At 38.8% G+C, this 21,447-nt stretch overlaps 1 protein-coding gene across 3 annotated transcripts; it reads right to left on the bottom strand.

Annotated features, from left to right (window-relative positions):
- Positions 1–439: 439 nt before the first annotated feature.
- LOC125241361 (E3 ubiquitin-protein ligase RNF13-like) lies at positions 440–17,127 on the bottom strand. Of its 3 annotated transcripts, none has more exons than XM_048149806.1 (11): positions 16,922–17,127; positions 14,641–14,798; positions 12,258–12,424; positions 9,529–9,620; positions 7,121–7,223; positions 6,690–6,795; positions 6,125–6,299; positions 3,739–3,905; positions 2,875–2,958; positions 1,959–2,011; positions 440–1,748 (listed from the first exon to the last, which is right to left on the bottom strand). In XM_048149806.1, the coding sequence occupies exons 2-11, from the start codon at positions 14,731–14,733 to the stop codon at positions 1,415–1,417; spliced, it is 1,374 nt and encodes a 457-aa protein (XP_048005763.1). In that variant the 5' UTR covers positions 14,734–14,798; positions 16,922–17,127; the 3' UTR covers positions 440–1,414. The 3 variants fall into 3 exon arrangements, with proteins under 3 accessions (XP_048005763.1, XP_048005764.1, XP_048005765.1); XM_048149807.1 differs by having other exon boundaries at positions 16,926–17,127; XM_048149808.1 differs by lacking the exons at positions 14,641–14,798; positions 16,922–17,127 and adding an exon at positions 12,657–12,994.
- Positions 17,128–21,447: the final 4,320 nt, after the last annotated feature.

Below are 21,447 nucleotides of genomic sequence, written 5' to 3'. Positions count from 1 at the left end.
AATAAGTATGTAACTGTAATTTTTTTTAATGCTTATAACTCTGAAAGTAGGCGAAATCCAGAAAAGTTTATATGACATTTTACTCTTCTAATGTGAAGAGGAATACGCTGTTAAAATTATTTGGTTTCCTCCTGTTACACCGTGTATTGATTGTCGCATATCTACCGTCAGCGTTGCGAGCGGTTGTCTTTTTGTTTTACTAACTTCGATAGTGTGTTAGTAGGGGGTATGGGTATATCGAGTGGATCATGCCCTTGCTCGTGTCATGGGACGCACGCAGAGGCAGCTCCGCCAGGATTATTTGAAATCTGATATGAACTGGGCTATTGGATTGAAGTGGTGGACTACATACTGGGCTATGAAACCCGGACGCCTGCGTAATAACCCGGACGCCTGCCGTAAATGAAGTTGGTATACGTTTGAATACCAACTTCATTTACGGCAGGCGGTGACTTGCTCCAGCAAAAGTGACATCCAATCCAAGATAGCTGAGGGCAACACAACTATTGAAATTAATATTGCTTTCAAATTACATATTGTTTATCATTATTTAATACTATTTGTTCATTATTAACATGACGCAGCGGTTCCTAAAGATAAAGCGAATATTTCTTCCATTGTTGGTGCCAGCATCTGATGCTATTATTTCGTGTTTATTTACTCTGAAGTATAGCGGCCGCGTCGCTTCTAGTAGGCCAAACCATTTGGTGTTTCTTGACGAAAACATTCTGGTGTCTTGATATGCCACTGAATATTTACTTTTGCCCCGACCTGCCCTGTTATAGTGTCAATGTTTAAACATATTATAATACGTAATAATTGCTATCCTCATTTTATTACACCACAATAGGACAATGAACACTGTGTTTCTCTTCATGTAATCTTGTATTTTCGACGTGGATTATTTTTGATGAGGGTCAAACCTATGGACTCGCACCGAGGCAGGAGGCGGGGTCGTGCAGACTCCACTACTGGAGGACGGTTTTTTTATTGAGCATATTTAATTCTGGGGATTTTAATTGCGTCACAAAAATGGTTTATATCAATACTACAATATCCTAATTAATAATTATCTGGTATTCAAATCGAAATAAATGATGAAAAGGAACGGAATATAATTACATAAACAGCTGCAGGTATTATGACAAAAGAGAATGTAGTCAAAATATAGTGATATTGTAAAGTAAGCCTAAATTGAAAATATGAGGATAAATCGGGAATCGTCTTTAAAGATATAGAAAACCAAACTAAATACCCATTTAAATATATATAGGATAACATCATTAAACCGGAGTCGTACATTGTCGTGTCACGTTGAACGACATTTGAGGCCTAACAATCGCTAATTGATTTTCGACGTTCATATATTTAACAAGAATTTGTTTTATTGCACATAATAGGCAAATTAAGTAATTCATAAATGAATATGTGAGGGCGGGTTTTGTGGGGCGGGCAGGGCCGCGACGCCGATTTCGCCGCGGCTCTGCGACTCGTTGTTGATGGAGTGCTCGGCGGCGTGCAGCAGCGGCGCCGGCGCCGGCGTGGCCGCGGGCGCAGGCGTGGGCGCGGGCGGCTCGGGCGCGGCGGCCGGCTCGGCGGGCGGCGCGGCGGGCGGCGCGGCGGGCGGCGCGGCGGCGGCGGCGGCGCGGGCGCGTCGCGAGCGCCGGGACCGAGACAGGTACCATGTGCTTTGCCCGTCTGCAGGGGTCGATGGTTGAATCAGAGGCTCCGTGTCATCGTTTTGTCCACTGAGAAAAATATTGTGTATAAAAACGTGTATCTGTAATTAGAATAAGGGCCAGTTGCATCAACCACATTTGACAGACACATCATCGTCACGCAGCAGACGTCTATGGAACTTCCAATACAATAAAATTTAACGAACGCTTTAACAGTGACAGAGGGTTTGATGCAACCGGCCCTAACTCTCAAAAGATCAAGTAAACATGAATACTTACTTTTCAACGTCTGGTCTCACTGTATTGTTTTCTTCGTCTGGCTGTTCCTCGTTCTAAAAAAACAATTAAACTATAAATTAATAATGCATTGACTGCAAAACGAACCGCTCTAGTCTAACGGTCTTATAATAATATGAGAGGTGCCATTCTATTCCCAAATAAGTATACAGGGTGGAAAAATCGAATGCCACATGGATGGCAACTACCTTAAATATTGTAAATAGCACATTTTGTGTAAGGGAGACTTTCCTTTGTTTTTAAAAATAATAAATTCTGCATTTAAGGATTTATGAAAAATCGCTTGCCTCAGTCGGGACTCGAACCGGTCAAATGTGACAAAAAATAACATGCCAAATTTTCATGGCCTTCCGTTATTCTGATTGTATTTGTTATTTAGAGAAAAATGAACCTTATCAGTAACCCTTTCAATCTGCATCATAAAATACGGCACGTTATTTTTTGTCACATTTGACCGGTTCGAGTCCCGACTGAGGCAAGCGATTTTTCATAAATCCTTAAATGCAGAATTTATTGTTTTTAAAAACAAAGGAAAGTCTCCCTTACACAAAATGTGCTATTTACAATATTTAAGGTAGTTGCCATCCATGTGGCATTCGATTTTTCCACCCTGTATACAGTAATGTTTCTTATACAAATAAATGACTTACAAAGTTTCAATACATTTCATAGATGTCGATATATTATACAGTGTGGGTTGAGATTATCTCGAACTGTAAAATGTTGAAAGAAATTAGTGAAAGAGTAAATGTTTGCGTATAGGAAATGAACACTCAACCCAAGTCGATTAACGGAAAGCGATCGCTATCCCGTGATGAGATATCCGGCCCTCAGATAGGGCACGTAACGTAGAAGGGATTGGGAGGCTACAGGTTAGCAGTACAGTTTGGTGAGTCACCTGCGGCTGCGAGCGGCGCGCGCGCGTCACGAAGCGCGCGGCGCGCACGAACGGGTTCTCTCGCTGCGGCTCGAACGTGCCGCCCTGCAATCACACATAACATCAATATCTATACCCACCTAATATAATCTAAATCTATTCCAAAAGGAACTCGCCGTTAATGCGTTAGATGCATAAGGACCTTTTTGTAAAGGAAAGACACACAAAATATGGTTAAGTAAAGTGAATTTTGGGTCGGAATAATTTAGGCACGTATCAAGGTATATGTATGTAGAAGTTCTGAGTTGTTAGTAGTTATTGTCTAAACCAAAGTTTCTATTCAATAAGTGCCTGGTGTATCCCCCTAATCCTTATCGAATATTTGGGATACCTAAACCATTAACCAATAGTTCCCAAAAAAATAATCAAGTGAAATCAAATACATAGTTTATGTAACCAACTCAGTTATTTGTAATAAAAAAAACTTCTGTGAGTCACAGACATATTAAATATGTTGAAACGGGTAACTCAAGCATTCTTTAGTATGTCGAAAAACGTTGGTCATCATTCGTTTCACTCCGTATAGTAAAGCGCTCTCAGGAGAATCTGTTAATCCCATTTATCTCATAGTGTAGCTTTAGTATTTTAACCCTTAAGCTGAATTACACCTGCGAGTTATTGCTGCAAGTTTTGAGACACAACTCTGGGTAAGAGTGAGTGGCAAATATCTGCACCTTTTTCTTGACTATACTTTAAGGTATCATTCAGCTTTAGTTCGAGATGTATGCTGGAGACAGTGGGGATTAATGAAATCGCGGGCAGATGTCCAGTGTAAATGTATAAAGACAGAGCAATGATGTGCAGTGTAGGCGGTGGTAGTGGTACCTGTGTGGGCTCGGGGGTGTTGGTGACGAGCGGCTCGCGCGAGTCGTCGCTGTCGGAGTCGGAGAGCGGCGCGCGGCGCTCGCCGGCCGCGAACACGCGCCGCTTGCACACCGGGCACACGCGCCGGCTCTGCGTCAGCCACGGGTCGATGCACTTCGCGTGGTACGCTGCAACACACAAACAACTGCTCTCACCGCCCTAGCTCTATTCTACACTACATACATTACGATACACTCGACTCGACGACTAATGCTTGAGCGGGTTGCATCACTAACATCATTATATACAGTGGAATCTCTATAACTCGAACCTTGTTAAGTCGAAATCCTCAGTAAGTCGAATAAAAATGCCATTCCCTTCCGCTGAACCCCTAAATACGCGGTATCTCGAATTATTCAGACTTTGTAACTCGAACAAAATGTTGATTCCCTAGGAAGTATTGATAATACATTCTTATACTCTATAACTCGAATTTCGAAAAGGAGACTTTGTAAGTCGTACTAAGTAAAATAAAAAGATGTCTTACTTGGAATTCCCAGAAATAATATCAATAAAATCTACGATGAAGGTTCGGGAATCTATTGTTTTTGTCTTGTACACGTGCAATTGTGCAATTAATACATTCGAACGCTCTAACAGCTATTGACGTTTTTTCTTTGTCGACACAGGAGTCACAGGACATGATGTCTCGTGAAGCTTATCCGTCGTAATCAGTACCTAATAAATATGAGTACAAAAAGGAAACTGAAGACTTTATTTCATTTATGTGTCATTTGTTATATAATACTGTACCTAATAAGTATAGGTACGTAATATAAAACAACAAACATTGTGTGGTGTACAATAAAGTATATATTATTATTATTATAAAACTTACTCTACAAAGCGAAAAACAAACCTAGAAATCGCGCCTTTGTAAGTCGAAATTCCAGCAGTTAAACCACTGTATCTCGAAGTTCTTGTTAAGTCGAAAACTCGTTAACTCGAATTTTTTTGCTTTTCCCTTGAGATTCGAGTTATCGAGATTCCACTGTATCATCTAAATAATCAATTGTTTATTTGAGTTGGACTATAACGCCTAAGACAGAAAATAAATATTATTATTTCATAAAAATAATTTAATAGTTGTTGCATAAGTCTTAAGGTAACTAACAACCTTAGTTACCACGTAAGCTAAGGCTTATCCATGCGCCACACACATACACACGAAAGTATACTAGTAACATATCAATTATCAATAGATCGTTTATGATTTAAGTTATACCTACACATATCTAATGCATCCAACTAATGAATGTTTGCATATTTGCATGAACGGTTAACAGCAGAAATACCAACGCTTACCGGAGACTAGAAAGTAAAATTAAACTTTCACACCCTTTGCAGGTGTAAACCAACCGTGAATAATCGTATATGCTTGATTTACTTCGCTTTAGTCGAATGAATACGGCTCCGCAAGTGGCATGTTCTAGAATGTAGACCAACACATGCGACGCGAATACTTAAGCAAATAAAACGGAGTATTGCAAGGTCTGACTTGTAAAACAGAAGATATTAAATATGTCCGTTCCACGTACCGTAACATTTTAAAATTAAAGTATAACTCGGTTATTTGACGGCGGTAATGTCTTCGCATGAACGGTAATTAAAATAAGGGAAATAATTTCACAAGATCTGACCGTCTAGCACAACTTGCCTTGTCGCGCGCGAGTCCATACATCAAGCGCGACTTCTAGTATGGACTCGCGCGCGACAAGATAAGTTGTGCTAGAGGGGCTGGCAGGAATGGATAGAATTAATGAAAATTTAAAATATATGTGCGCATCAGATTAACCAATCAAATATCACGCACGTTCTATTTGAGTAAATTTTCGTGTAAAGTCTTTTAAATACCCTCGGCTCACATGCATGGCCGACGTCGTTGATCATTGTTGACCTTTGCTTAGCGTGTGATTGGTAGCGAATGCGTTAAAATGAAAAAGCAAAGATGGACGTATCTTCAGGTAAAATTACTGTAAAAGACATAAAGCATGTATGTATTAGCTAACAATCCTATTTTACCTAAAGCTACTGTAATTTAGAGTACGCATGGCGCCACAATCGCGCAGCGTCTAAGTTCCTAAAGTCTAAGTGTGCCTAAGGTCATAATAGGAACAAGTGTATCATCTTGGGGCGAATGAATGGCAAACGCGCTTGGGGTGGGGCACGTAAGAGGTGGCTTAACTGTATGAAGAAGTCGACTGGCGGCAGCCTATACCGTGCAGTCCACATGGCTTATGACCGCTCAATGGAGAGACACTACTTGTGATCGCGATCCTCAGCATTGAGGGAACGAGGGGAAGGGAAGAAGTTCGTAAAGGGATGAATAAGAAAGTGAATGTGGTACCGTGTGCGCAGGGCAGCACGCGCAGGCGCTCGCCCTCGACGTAGTCGTCGAGGCAGATGGCGCAGGTGTCGTAGGGATCGCCCTTGCTGAACTTGCACGTGGGGATCTTGCGCAGCGCGCGCGCCGGAAGCCGACGCCGCCGCGCGTGCTGACGGTCGCGGACGCACTTCGCGATCTATACCATGTCAGAGTAAAACAAATGTAATGCCTGCTTGAGCGTGTTGGTCTCAGGGAATTATGTGCTGCTTAAAGTGTTTACTTACTCACATACCGAACCATCGCCGTTAGGACATATAATATAATTTTCAACACCATTTGGCATAATGCTAATGAACAAGTACCTATTGCATGTTAACAGAAAAGGCCCATCGTGCCATTTCGCATCGTTGCATTTTCTTATTTTATCCGATTAATGTATTAGTTCGCTGTACACGTGTTCCTCGCTCACCAAAATGTGTCCAACAGCTCCCACTACTCCCAGCTGCCGGGATAACGCTCACAATATTGAGTTTAAAATAGTACTTAGCGAAATAAGTAGATAGTATTAATGAATGTAAGTTCTTACCATCAACCCGATCATGATGAAGAGGCAGATGGCCACGACGATGGCGAAGGGCAGCAGCAGCTGCGTGTTGATGTCGAAGGGCGCGCCGTTCACCATTATATAGTAGCTGCAAGTGCAGTAAGCAGGGGATAAATCTCTTCTGTTCAATAAGAGCTTCAGTCACTAACTTTGGCATTCCATCATGATTCGTATGAAGAGGAGTGTGTGAGTGACGCACCTTTTTGGAACACGTCCATTTTATTACTTACTAGCTTTTGCAGTAAAAAAACACGTCAATTCGTCGCTCCGTTTTGCCGTGAAAGACGGACAAACAAACAGACACACACACTTTCCCATTTATAATATTAGTATGGATTGTCAAATTTTTACATGAAAAAATATTTTTGTTTTCGTCTATAAATAATAAAAGAGAAACAATAAAGTGTGCTGACCCGTAATTGTAGAGGTAGGACTCGCCGAGTGCGAGGCCGGCGATGTCGCTCACGAACACGGACGGGATGTCGATGCCGGCCGGGTGCTTCGTGGTCATAGTATCTGCGGCAAACGACACCTCTCACTACACTACCTTATACACCCTAATCCTTATCAATGTTTAATTATTATTATTTTTAACCCTTATAGCTATGGAGCCTGCCATGTTAGCTATCACTGAGTAAGTTCACAGAGAAATATCGGCCAGGTCAGGTACAATCAAGTTTATGAAATCAACCGACACATGCTCTTTTTTTGTGTACCTACTCCTCGTAGCCACACGCTAGCAATTCTATAGTACTGCTTCTTACTAAAAAATGTTATGTTTACAATAATGGCAATGATTAAGCTTACTATTATCAATATTCGCAAGGCGATAAAGGTCCACTACGGAGGCAGTTCAGTACTAGCACATCTCTGACACTGGCGATCAAATATATGAAAGAGGCGCGTACTTAGCACACATTCTAAGCTCGTGTAGGTGAACGCGTACTATGCTTGTATGTGTGAGATATGACAGGTCGACTGTTCACGTTTGTGACAGGCGGTAACTGTGAGATAACCGAGAGGGGGTGGGCGGCACTTTCAGCGGGGAGCGGGAGTGGCCATACTGTACGATAGTACTCTTTATTATACTGTGGTACTGGTTAAACCCAAAGAACAGTCAAGACGCGAGACAAAAGTGTGAGGCATCCTTATACTCTGTAGTTTGCTGCCCCTGCCACTAAACATTCCAGTCGGTATAATTATAACATTTGTGTATTGTAATTAGCAACATAAACCGCCAACTGATGTCAGATAACACAATCATTATTTTGATTGTGTCCCTCGACTTGATAAAACAAACAATTACTCTCATTTACATATTATCGAGAGGCTTATTTTATTAGGTACACTGATAAGTACCAGTATCACACCTCGGACACTGGCGATCAAATATATGAAAGAGGCGCATTCCTAGCACACATTCTAAGCCCGTGTAGATGAAAGCGTACCATGTTTGTATGAGTGAGATATGACAGGTCGACTGTTCGCGTTTCTGACAGGCAGTAACTGTGAGGTAACCGAGAGGGGGTGGGCGGCACGTTCAGCGGGGAGCGGGAGTAGCCATACTGTACGATAGTACTCTTTATTATACTGTGCCAGTATAACATACATTTACATACAAATGTACAAAATTAACATAATCTCATGATCTGTAGGTCACTTTAGAAAAAATATGATGCGAATGGCAATTTTAAGTGTACCAACTTTGGTAAACATTTTCTGAATTTGACCTAGATTCAGAGTTATTTTATTATCATTAAAAAATAAACGACTATTATCGGGTATGAGATGGCGCATAATCGATCTATCCTATTAATATATAATATATCCTATTAACTATACTATATATTAAGAGTAGAACTATATATAAAACTATATAAAAAGTGTCATTATTCATTTAAAGTGACAGTTTTACGAAAAACATTTACTTTTTAAATAAAAACTAATCCGAAATTATTTCTTGAAAAGAAAAATGTTTTTACGTAACTCTTATACCTACTTAACACTTTTTCCTTATTTTTGTCTTAGAAACGCGTGGTTATAACCATTCATCCCTCATGTTACACCGTGTATATATTTAAAAGTTATTAATGCTTAGCATTCGATAACGACGCACAAGTGTGTGAGGGTACTATATTTTATTCTATTTTCGCACGGAACCCTAATAAACTAAAATGTAATGTAATGACACTGATGAACTTGTTACTCGTAAACAAGCACATAAGGTATTTTATTATTTTTATCGCGAGGTTAATCGAATCGAATTGTTAGCTTCCTTAATATGACTTGATTTGGGTAAACAGAAAATTCGCAGATTCGCAGCTTTTTTTATGACGATGGGCATGACACAACACACGAAATTTCCCAAACAAAAACAACTCTTTAAATAGCAGTTGTACTTACCTTACAATAAACAACTGAAAATGACATTTTTTACCTACTGCATTAGTGCGCGAATCACTTTAAAAGAACTGAGTATTTAAATTATTGTAAGAAAAAAGTAAAAGTATTTGTCGGCCAGCCTTCGAGACGGCATACTGTTTAGCCGAAGCTCTCGCCTGGGCCGCGCCACTATCTCGCCGGTGTAACGTCCCGACCACACGAGATAATAAGAGCATTCATCATTAGGTACTCATTACTAGTGCTATTTATCCTTCTCGTATTCAATTATTTTCATTTGACATTAGGTTTGTTATAAAGCCGGGAATATCAATGTTTAACACATATTTTCACTATTACTACTAGCGGAAGTTGTAAAGATGATAAACCTTTTGTTTTCATGGTTAGACGAGACCTAGGGGTGTGTAGTGTGGCGACTCACCGAGTTCACTGGAATTGACGTTGTGCACGATGGCGCAGTCGAAACCCGCCGCTTGCGCGTTGCGGATTTTCACCTCGAAGGTACAGTTATACCTGGATAAGTATGAAGGAACATGTTATGCGTTTATCAAACGGAAGTGGAACTATGAAAACAGTCCTTTTCGTTGTCTTGTCGTCAAAACATATTCTAGCTGTACCATTTCTACGAGCTTGGCATGACATAATTTGCTAGTCTGTGCAAAACATACTTACATACTAGTACTTAGTGTAGCAAGCGAGGAGTATAATAAAAACTAAGTGTGAAAGTTACTAGCTAGGTAGCCATACCGTACAGTTAATACGTGTACGTAGTATCTACCAGTCAGGAAATGGGCAATAGCTGTAAAGTACTTTATTGTTATAAGCACAAATGTCCCAACAATGGACATGAAAAGCAGTTTAGAAAATGCAGGACTTTGCAAAAAGTAGTTTTGTTGTGTGTGTGTGTGGATTGAGTGAGCACCTTCCGAAAATAAAAAAAAATATGCTGATCATTTAGTAAAAGTTCTAAAACAATTGTAAAACGAATCTCTGAATTTGTAAAAAGATAAATCAAAAGATACAGCCATTAACATGTGCTCACTCAGTTCTCACAAACTACCAACGAAAACAGTGAATATATTCATTTAACATATAATATTTATATACTAACATTTAGTAAAAAATAGGCCAACCTACCTCTATAAATATTAGATCACCTAGTGACGTATTAAATTTTTTACAAATAGTTTCTTATGCTCACTCAATCCACACACTTTTGAAAAGCCGAATTTTGATGAAAAACATAAGATTTAGACCGCTATTATATGTGTATAGTTTAGTAAAAGTGAAATGGGAATTTGTAAAATACAAAACGAACCACTAACGTGTCAGGTTTTTTTATAATAAATTTTTGTAAGTGCTCACTCAGTCCACACGTTTTGAGAAAGTTAAAAATGTAAATATCTTACGATTTGTAGCACCTAAGACACTCGAAAGTACTTCAACATTTAGTAAAAATTTTTACTAAATATCCACCATCTAATATTTTATATTCGTTGTCTGGTTTTAAAGATATTCAGACATAACTTTTCTCATACAAATGTATCAAGTAGGGTGACCACACTATGTCGGCTCCTGATTTTCCCCACCTTCCCATTGTCATATTGAGATTGGGGAGTTTCGTTCGTTCAATTTTGATAATATTAAACTAATACCATATTAATTCTCCATCTGCAAACTGTTTTTAGGTTATGTTCTTGGCCTAGTGATGATGTGTATTGTGTAATTTTTATCGACGTCAGGATAATAACCATATCGACATGCATGCATTAAAAAGGACATGAATAATAATTGGTAAGAAACAAAGAATATAATACTTCACTAGTAAGAAACCAGAACCTGGTAATCTAATCGCGCTAACAGATGAGCGTACCGGATTTGTAAGTGGGAGCGAGAAATAGTTATTCTTTTCTCGCTCCCACTTACAAATCCGGTAAACTATTATCAAAATTGAACGAAACTCCCCAAGCTCAATATGACAATGGGAAGGTGGGGAAAATCAGGAGCCGATATAGTGTGGTCACCCTACTTGATACATTTGTATGAGAAAAGTTATGTCTGAATATCTTTAAAACCAGACAACGAATATAAAATATTAGATGGTGGATATTTAGTAAAAATTTTTACTAAATGTTGAAGTACTTTCGAGTGTCTTAGGTGCTACAAATCGTAAGATATTTACATTTTTAACTTTCTCAAAACGTGTGGACTGAGTGAGCACTTACAAAAATTTATTATAAAAAAACCTGACACGTTAGTGGTTCGTTTTGTATTTTACAAATTCCCATTTCACTTTTACTAAACTATACACATATAATAGCGGTCTAAATCTTATGTTTTTCATCAAAATTCGGCTTTTCAAAAGTGTGTGGATTGAGTGAGCATAAGAAACTATTTGTAAAAAATTTAATACGTCACTAGGTGATCTAATATTTATAGAGGTAGGTTGGCCTATTTTTTACTAAATGTTAGTATATAAATATTATATGTTAAATGAATATATTCACTGTTTTCGTTGGTAGTTTGTGAGAACTGAGTGAGCACCTGTTAATGGCTGTATCTTTTGATTTATCTTTTTACAAATTCAGAGATTCGTTTTACAATTGTTTTAGAACTTTTACTAAATGATCAGCATATTTTTTTTTATTTTCGGAAGGTGCTCACTCAATCCACACACACACGTTTTGTTAACGATTTCTTTTTGCTGATGAACACGCATAGTATGTAAATTATAAGCCGAATTGATCGGGCCAAGTTGTGATTCGGTAGACGCTTAAAAAAGTAACAGTTACCGCAAGTTAATCAAAGTAAGGCTTCGTTTTAATGGCATGCCAATACTAACCAAGGCACTTGTCCTCGTGAATAACACGATCTCTATCAACGGAAAATTAATGTTTTTTTTAATACTACATGGTGGCAAACAAGCCCGGCTGATAGTAAGCAGTCACCGTAAGCTGGATGGTTACAATTCCAATGGACTTGCACGTTGCCGACCCTATAGAAATCTGTACACTCCTTTGAAGAACTACATGCTAGGTGTAGAGTATCCGGAAAATCTTGCCAAGGAGTTGGATCTACAGCCCGAGCGTTCGCAGGAGGATATTGTAGAAATGTGTTTTGTGTAGTGTAGTGTAGCGTAGTGTATGTGACCTGGCTATGAGCACGATCCACTTGTCGGTGAAGTTGTCGGCGGGCGGCGGGCGCGCGAGCGGCGCGCAGCCGTCGGCCGGCTCGGCGCGCACCAGCAGCCCGCGCAGCCCGTCGTCCGGCAGCTTGGCGCCGAACGCCGCCGGCTGGTCGCTGAATTCGTCCACTATCTGTCACAATCAAAATCTAATAACTACTCAGGGTCCGCACCAAGCCGCGTACAACAAGCCGCCTTTCACACTTTCACTTAATTTGCTGGATGGATGTGGAAAAGAACTCGTAATATTATTTTGAAAATGTGATCTCATTGTCTGATTGGATTGAAGCACTTATTAAAACATCACTGTGTTAATTCCAGTGCGTCAGTGCAATAATACGAGTAGTAACGTTAATATAACAAACCAAGTGCTGCAGCCCGACTATTTGCAGGACTTGAACTGCATTGAAAGGGTTGAGCGCGTACATCTCCTGAAACACTAGCGATGACCAAGAGCATTCCAATGCCTAATCAAATTTGAAAGTCATCACATTCCTAACACAAGTGATAGGTATTAGCGTTTACATATTGAATACACTGAGCGTTGGTTTGTTTTTGAGCGCGTTATATTCACTATACTATTGCAAGCAACTGTTTTGTTTCACGACGACTGGAGTAACACATTTTACAAGTGTTCATTTGTTATACAAAATGACAATTCTGTAAGCAATCGTCTAAATAGTCGAAGCCCGTAATGTGTTTATCACCCATAAACCTTCACTGGAAATATCCAACTGGCTGGTAATTGATGTAGATAAGATTTACTTTATCATGAAGTGTTTATGTCAAACAAATGTTTATTTAACCGCTTGATCAATATCACCCACTAGTCAATTAGTCATTCATCTGCTTTCCACTCTACTCACGCTGCTATTTAAAATTAAGTGTTTCGGAAAAAGTTATAATCATTATTATGAAATGTTCACAAGCAAAATGTCACAAGGGCCCTCTTTACAGGGTATTCGTATAAAATAGTGCAGGTACAGCGTTTGTATACCCTGGTGATACGGGATTGGTTTCTGGTACCTTAGACACTATTACGAAGTAATATCTAGCCGAATCCGTTTTCATAGTTTTATTTCCATTTGTAAGGATGTTATGATATGGATGTAGATAAAGAATATTAAGGTAGGTACATTCTAACGACCAATTGATTTCATACCTCAAAGATAATGTCTGGGCTGTCCCCATTACGAAATATTATGATAATGGTTTCACGAAAGTAGTGCTCCAATCAAAGCAAACAAATCCTTGTCATTTGTAACGAGTCAACAAACTTTATAAATAGAAAACATTATTTATATACAGGGTTCGAGGATATATATCAATGGATATAATATATCCAGCTGGGTTCGACGATATATATCAATGGATATAAATATCCGATATTTATATTTTTTTTTACATATATTGCAATACAGAAATGGCTCAAAAAAATGTAACATTGTAAATTTTTTTTTTGTGTTTGTTACTGTTTTTCTACTAAATGTTATGTTTTTTAGTAGATTTTTCGTGATCTAAAGTAATATTCATAAATAATGCAACAAAATAATAATATGCCTTCCATACAAAATGGATATATATCAAAGTTGATATATATCCGATATATATCATAAATATCCGATATTTTGATATTTATTATAAATATCGGATATTTTCGAACCCTGTTTATATAATTATTGAACTTCATACGAGTATGATCTACTAGATAGGGAGGCTTGGAGAAAGATGGAGAAGGCCTACACCCAATAAGGGGTTCATCACAAGGAAGAGAATACAATGGACACACAATTGATGAATAAATGGCTTTTTTGTTAATTTTATATGATCTACACAAGTAAGTACACATCTTGGTTGCTTGTGTAGTATCACATATAGTGAGATATTACCATCAACAACATAGCAAAAGAAGAGTCACCTAGTCGCATAGCCAACTGCTCAATTGTATACAGGCAACTATTACTACCTTAATGAAATGATTTTATTTTACCTTAGTGAAAATGTCATGGTTTTTGAGATATCGGCTGTTTAATTAGTGTTGTTAAAAGACTAGTATTGAAGGCTTTTAAACCTTGAAGGTTCAAGCTTTGAAGACTCAAGCATTAAAGGTTTGAGCTTAAAAACGGTTCAGAACCTTAACAACTCAAGCTCTTTATAAACTCTTAAGAGTAAGTCTTTAAGACTCGGGCTTCATAGAGAACTCAAGCCCAGAACCTCAAAGGCCTGAGTCAAGCGTTAAGAGCTCAAACAATGAGCGTTATCAGGCAGAAACTATTATTGTGTATTTATTTTTAACAAAAAAATCTTAATTAATGTTGTAAGGGGTTAAAAAAAGGTGGTGTCTCTTACTGTGTGCGGTATGTCCATGGTGTATACGACGACGGTGGCTCGGGCCGGCGCCAGCAGCCCGAGGGCGCAGGCCACGAGCGCGTGCCACGCCATGCCGGCGCGCTGCCTCACAATCACGCTGTTCGCGCCGCAACTGCTCACATCTCAGTTGCGCGCACCTGCACACACAAATGCACTCTGCTCTATCACACTGAAAATTATCTCAAATATTTAAAATAAGTTTAATGCCTTGGCCTCAATTTCACTAAAAACTGAACAAGCAAATCGAGTATTATTGGCAGTGAATAAATTTTACATATTTTGTATGTTTGTTATGATATTGGACATGATAAAAATCAATATTAAAGTTTATTTTTATGTTCTTACATGCATTGCAATTTTGATTTATTTACCACACAAGGAAAATTTGACGTAGTTACGCAGAAACATTTCAATCCATCTGAAATTGTCATTGAAATGAAATAGTAGAAATACTTTTGTTTTTTGTATGAAACTGGTCTAAAACTTACTGGCAATTTCATGTTGATTGGAATGTTTTCGCGTAACTACGTCCAATTAACAATTGAATTGAAACAATGTTATTAGCCACTAGACTTTTTTAATCAAACGAAACAAAACAAAAGCCAATCTGTTCCTTTTACTTAACATTCCTTGGAGTTTTTTTTTACTAGCTAATGTTAGTTGAATTGAAAAGAGGTTAAAATAAATCCTTTGGTGTTGCAGTGGTCTATGGGCAATGGCAAACTCTTGACAATGTTTATCATAGATGTTTCAATGGCTGTATGTTATAAATTGACCTTTTGTTTAACAACCACCTTCGCAGTGCCTTAAAATGTGTGTTAAGACAGCAGATGCTTTGAAAAGCAACATTTTCAAACATTTTTAGAGTAGATGTCAATAAAATAAATAAATAAAAAATCAATAGAAATGTCAAATAATATAAACAAATATGGCAGATTTGATAAAGGGAGAACTTTACTATTGTCCCGGATTTGTAAGTTCATATTTTTGACACATTTGTTTTGAACTATGTTGCGATGTGGCTAAGACATATCGTTTGCCAAATCTAACGATTCATTTCAAATTGGTTGAATCGATTAGGCGCTATGTACAAGGAGGTGCTTAAACAAATATACGATTTCTATCAACTTACTGAAATGTCATTTGAATCAAAATGACAGACTCTGCCACAGCACTAGTTTAAAAATAAAAATGAATGATAAATGACATAATAAGTAATTCCTGTGTGATAAATTAATATCGTAAAATACTCACTTACGAAGATATGCAAAAATGTAACATGTGTTAAATTATGTTTAAAGTAAGCAAAATGTTGTTTTTAAGTACTTGATATTTTTTAATATTATTACCAGATTTTATTTATAATTTCATTAGGTTGCGCGAGTTTACGTTTTGTGGATGCTGTCATGTGTCAAAAAGAGGTTCTTACAGCTCTGGGACAATAAGCATCTTTAAATACCTCTGAAATGTATAATAAAAACAAAGTTATCTATTTTAACAATAGAAAGAAATTTAGAAAGAAATCTAGAAATTTCTTAAGTATTTCAGTGTAGTAAGGCAGAACCAAAGTATCAAATATATTTGCTTATGTAATTGGTTAAAAAAAGCTTATACATATTATTTTGATCAAAATGTAAAAGAACCGAATAATATAATCTTGTTTTCCTGTACAAACTGTGGACCCCATTCCATCCCCTTAGGAGGTGAATTTTGATAAATCCTTTCTTAGTGCTCCTCTACACCTTATAAGGAACCTACATGCCAAATTTGGAATCTCTAGGACCAGCAGTTTCAGCTGTAATATGCCAGTCAGTCGATCAGTCAGTTTCTTTTTTTATATATTTAGAAAATAATTTTAATTAACATTTATGACTTTTAAAAAGATGTAGTCTTAAAGTGTCATTAATTGATTGTCATACCCAGATTTCATTGAGTAATATTGAATTATTGTCCAAGTACTATTTTACACTAGTAATCTTATAAGAGAACACTACTATATCATAAAATAGGAGTAAAGCATGTCCGTCAATAAAAAAAATCTTGTATATAATTAAACGCGGTGTCATAATAACAAGGAGCACTAGCACAAAGACAATTGTTTCGCGATGCATCATGCTAGGCGCGGCTGGAGAATACATAGGTACTCTGCAACACTAATTCAATTAATCATCGGAACACATGAACATGGTTAGCCTTGGAACACGTTTAGTTACGACAACAATATTCAAGACTACAAAATAACCAGGACATCAGTACATACCTACATTCATAAATTTACAGATGCACTTCTCTATTAACCAGGCGATATAGTTAATTGACACGATTAAAAGTTTTACAGATAATTTTTTTCCTATACATGTATCGCCCCAATGTTGCAAAATAAACGTATCAGAACAAGAATATAAATAATTTATAAATATAGATAACTAATTGCGACTGAGCTTACTCAATTCACCACTCATCGACTATTTTTTTTATCAGCTGTCATTTTGTTATCGTTCAGAAATTTGCAACGCCATTCATAGTTCTGGTAACACAGAAAGGGCTCTACAAATTCTTAGGGTATGCGTCCACGGGCAACTTTTCTCCAGTCTGGTCTGGGCCAAGTCTGGGCTAATCATAAATTTAGATATATTAAGCTAGATTGAGTTGTTAGGCCAAAAAGTGTGTCCACATGAGACGGTAAAGTTGGGGCTGGTGTCCCTCTCGCACTTATTGCCACTGTCCGAATCATTTGAATGACGTCATCACTGTCATAATTTGGGGATACCAATCAATATTCAAAGTTACTACCAAATTTAATCTACTAATACCCAATTAAAGGTTTTTTTAATAGCGCAAATCTTTGGTTTTATGCCTTCATAATAATGACTTACCAATTCGTTACAAGGTACTCTTAATACTCTTAATTAATACTCTTGCCTTGATATAATACAAAAATAATTTAAGAAGTTTATAAACTTGGTTATCATACAGGTAAAAATACGACTACTATAGTAATCTCTTTAACACTGGACACGCGTGCGAGAGGGACACCAGCGCCAACTTTGACCCTCTCATGTGGACACACTTTTGCAAGTCCGACAAGAACGCCTTTCTGCACCAGTGATAAAGTTCAATTTAGTATGGCAAAAAAAGTGTGAGCTCAGTCCCTCAGTCCAGTATTGAAGGTCCATGGGGCTAATATGAAAGTGCGCACACCATAGCGCACACGTAAACGTGTGTGCCCACGGGCGAAAAAGTCGCACTTTTTGTCTCTGTCGCCACGATTTGCAAGGTGAGCCCACGAGAGCGACAGCGACGCAACTTTTTCTTCAGAATTGTACGCAAATTGTACGCAGTCACCATCATTTAATTCGAAGAGACAGCTGTTGTTTGTATACGTTATCCATAGCTGGGCATTAACTCGTTAATCCGTTAATCGTTAATTAACGAAGTTAACATTTCGATTAACGGATTAACTTTTAAGTTAACTTTAAAAAATGTTAACGGACTCGTTAACTTCCGTTAAATTTCATAGAGTCCGTTAATCGTTAATCGAGCACCCCAAGCGGGTCGCAGCGCCGCGAAAACCACGTTCTTACTGCTACTGTAAAAGCCCGTAGTACGGAAAAACCTAGGTTTTATCGGTAAAAGCAGATCCGTCGGTTATAAACAGTCTAAAGACCAATTGGCGACTTTGGATCACTTATTCGAGATCTTCTAAATCTTATTAGGCGTGCTAGATCGATCACTAACCTGGAAATAGAGTGCAATCATCAGGCATGACAGACATATCGCGCAACCGACGCATCGACGAGTTAGAGTTCGGCGCGGGCCTTAGATTACTCTACCAAGTTATCGTGGCCCACAGCATCGAGTTGTCATCTCAAATCTCAATCTGAAGAACCGACGCACCACGATCGCGACCGCATGAATGACCCATTTGACCCAATAATTACCAATCCGAAGTAAAACCTAGGATTTAGCCAACCAACGGCGGTACACGCCCGAAGAGACCGAAATTATTACATTTCGGTTTTTTACCGATTGGCGTCACAGGTTTTAATAGTTTTTGGTGGATACTTAGTAAATAGAAATACATACATAATACCTACAGTGGAGTCCTATTTTTATGACGTATTAACGGATTATCGATTAACTTTAACTTCCGTTAAATCTACCGAAATGTATCGCTTTAACGATTAACGAAGTTAACTTTTTAAGTAACGGATTAACGATTATCGAAGTTAACTATTTGATTAACGGTGCCCAGCTATGACGTTATCTTAAAAAAACCAAAGAAGGTGTTGAATTGATAACAAAAAGGTTACATAGTAGGGACTACGTTAGGAACCTCTATGTAAGGCTGCCTGTCTACAAAACTTGTCAAATGTACTGAAAAGAAATATATCTGTCGTAGCCCGTCATCCGAGTTGTTTATTATTTTTATCTGGTTATGGGCAATTTAATTTAAATAACATAGACAAGCACGGGAAGCATGGTCGCGCGATAGACGATAAATAATCATAGTGCGATAGGGACGGCCTGCTATTTTATCGTCTATCGCGCGACCATGCTTCCCGTGCTGGTGTTAACAAATGTAACAAATGACAAATGTTAACAATAGACATTATGATCCGGACTAACCTAGAGCAGATTCTTAACCTTAAGCTTTCTGATCAATCATGGGTACAAGCGTCTTTACCCGTACGGTACGGTGGACTGGGGTTGCGCAAAACCTGCAGCGTGTCACTGCCGGCATTTCTATCATCTGCCCACAGCTCTGCAGATCTCGTAGGAAAAATCTTAAGGGTTTTACTCATAAACTACGACATCTCAGACTTGGGCGGTCCTAGAAATGCCTGGCTATCAGCTTGCCCGGGCCACGACCTTCCATATAATCCCAAATCACAGAGGAGCTGGGATGACGTTTTGTGTAAAACTATCTATACCACCTGTTTAGATAACAGCGAAGGAGCTGAACGCGCTCGGTTGCTCGCAGTCGGTTGTAGGGAGGCAGGCCATTGGCTTAACGCTTATTCTTCGCCGAATTCTGGTACACACCTCGATGGGAATACCCTCCGAGTGGCGGTCGGGCTGCGGGTGGGGGCTGTAATTTGTGCATCGCATAAATGCCACTGCGGGAGCGACGTGGGCCAGCTGGGGCGCCATGGCCTTTCTTGCCAGCGAAGTGCGGGGCGTTTATCGCGTCACGCCGCGCTCAACGACATTATCCGACGGTCTCTTACCTCTGTAAACGTACCCGCAATACTAGAGCCAACCGGTATAGCGCGGGATGATGGTAAGAGACCCGACGGAATGTCGCTGATACCATGGAGGAATGGGGACGAGTGCTGGACACACTGGCCCCGTCTCATCTTCACGGTACCACAAATAAAGCGGGCGCGGCTGCAGAGGGTGCAGAGACACATAAAAGACGCAAATACGGAGGTCTCGACGCCAATTACAACTTTGTTGCTTTTGGCGTCGAGACCCTCGGTCCGTGGGGCTCGGGCGCCCAGATTTTATACAAGGACTTGGCGAAGCGGCTGACTGATTCTACGGGGGACAAAAGAGCTGGCAGCTTCCTCGCTCAACGTATAAGTATTGCAATTCAGCGAGGAAATGCTGCCAGCATCTTGGGCACTATGCCTCAGGGACCCTCTTTAGACTTAGATTTTTAGTTTTCTTTTTGATTGTGTAGTTTATGATATTTATTGTATGGAATTTTTATTTAAGTGTTATTAATAAATAAACTTTAAAATAAAAATAAAAAAAATAAATAACAAAATTAGTGTGTAGCAAAAATGTCAACTAGTGTAATATCTACTACTTATACCAAAACTGAAGGGTAGGGAAAATTATGAAGATTGGGCGTTTGCCGTTGAAATTTTTCTGATACTAGAAGGTATGTCGGAATGTCTAACAAAAAAAGAAGGTGATACAAATGATGCGAAGGCAAAAGCAAAAATAATTCTTACGATTGATCCTAGCTTACATACGTTCATATAAAAACAGAGAAAACTACGAGCGAATTATGGAAAAAATTAAAAGAGTTATTTGACGATACCGGCTTTTCCCGGCGTATTGGTCTCCTCCGTCAGCTCATCTCAATTCGTTTAGAGGACTGCGAATCCATGTCACAGTACGTAACTAAGATGGTAGAAGTCAGTCAAAGGCTATATAGCACAGGCTTCAAAATCAGTGACGAATGGGTTGGTTCCTTATTACTAGCGGGATTGTCAGAAAAGTTTGATCCGATGATCATGGCTGTTGCCGACAAGTACCGTTCGCGGGGTGAGGGCGCGCGGGGCGGGATGACCCACCGACCAGACACCAGAGATCCGATTGCGAGTCATACCGACCGGACGTTAATGTGCATTTTTAATTTGTCTTTTCGCTAATTTCCTATATATGTACTCCGTATTGTGCTGTATAAGTTAAAGTTAGTATACTGCATAATTAGGCCATTTTTATGGAAGAGAACCACCCTAAACTATAACAAAGTGGTCTTCGAAACCGGATTACACCAAAGATGGCCAACACTCGTAGTACTGCAAGACATGAAAGGGAAAGAAAAGAAGAAGAATTGAAGCAAGCTACAGTGCAGCAGCCGCAAACACCTGTAAAAGATGAAGATTCGAAGAAATTGGTAGACAAGACTATTATTTTAGAAACGGGTAGTCAGATAAAACCAGAACATTCCGGACAAACAAAGGACGCCAAACCGTTAAGTCATTGTTCGCGTAAAACTAGCTACTTACCACGGTTCGAAAAAGTCATCTTCGTCGTCTATTGTGGCAC

This window comes from Leguminivora glycinivorella, chromosome Z (assembly GCF_023078275.1).
Source record: "Leguminivora glycinivorella isolate SPB_JAAS2020 chromosome Z, LegGlyc_1.1, whole genome shotgun sequence".
NCBI lineage: Eukaryota > Metazoa > Arthropoda > Insecta > Lepidoptera > Tortricidae > Leguminivora > Leguminivora glycinivorella.
Note: the sequence above shows the minus strand (reverse complement) of the source record. Positions and strands in the feature narration are given on the sequence as shown.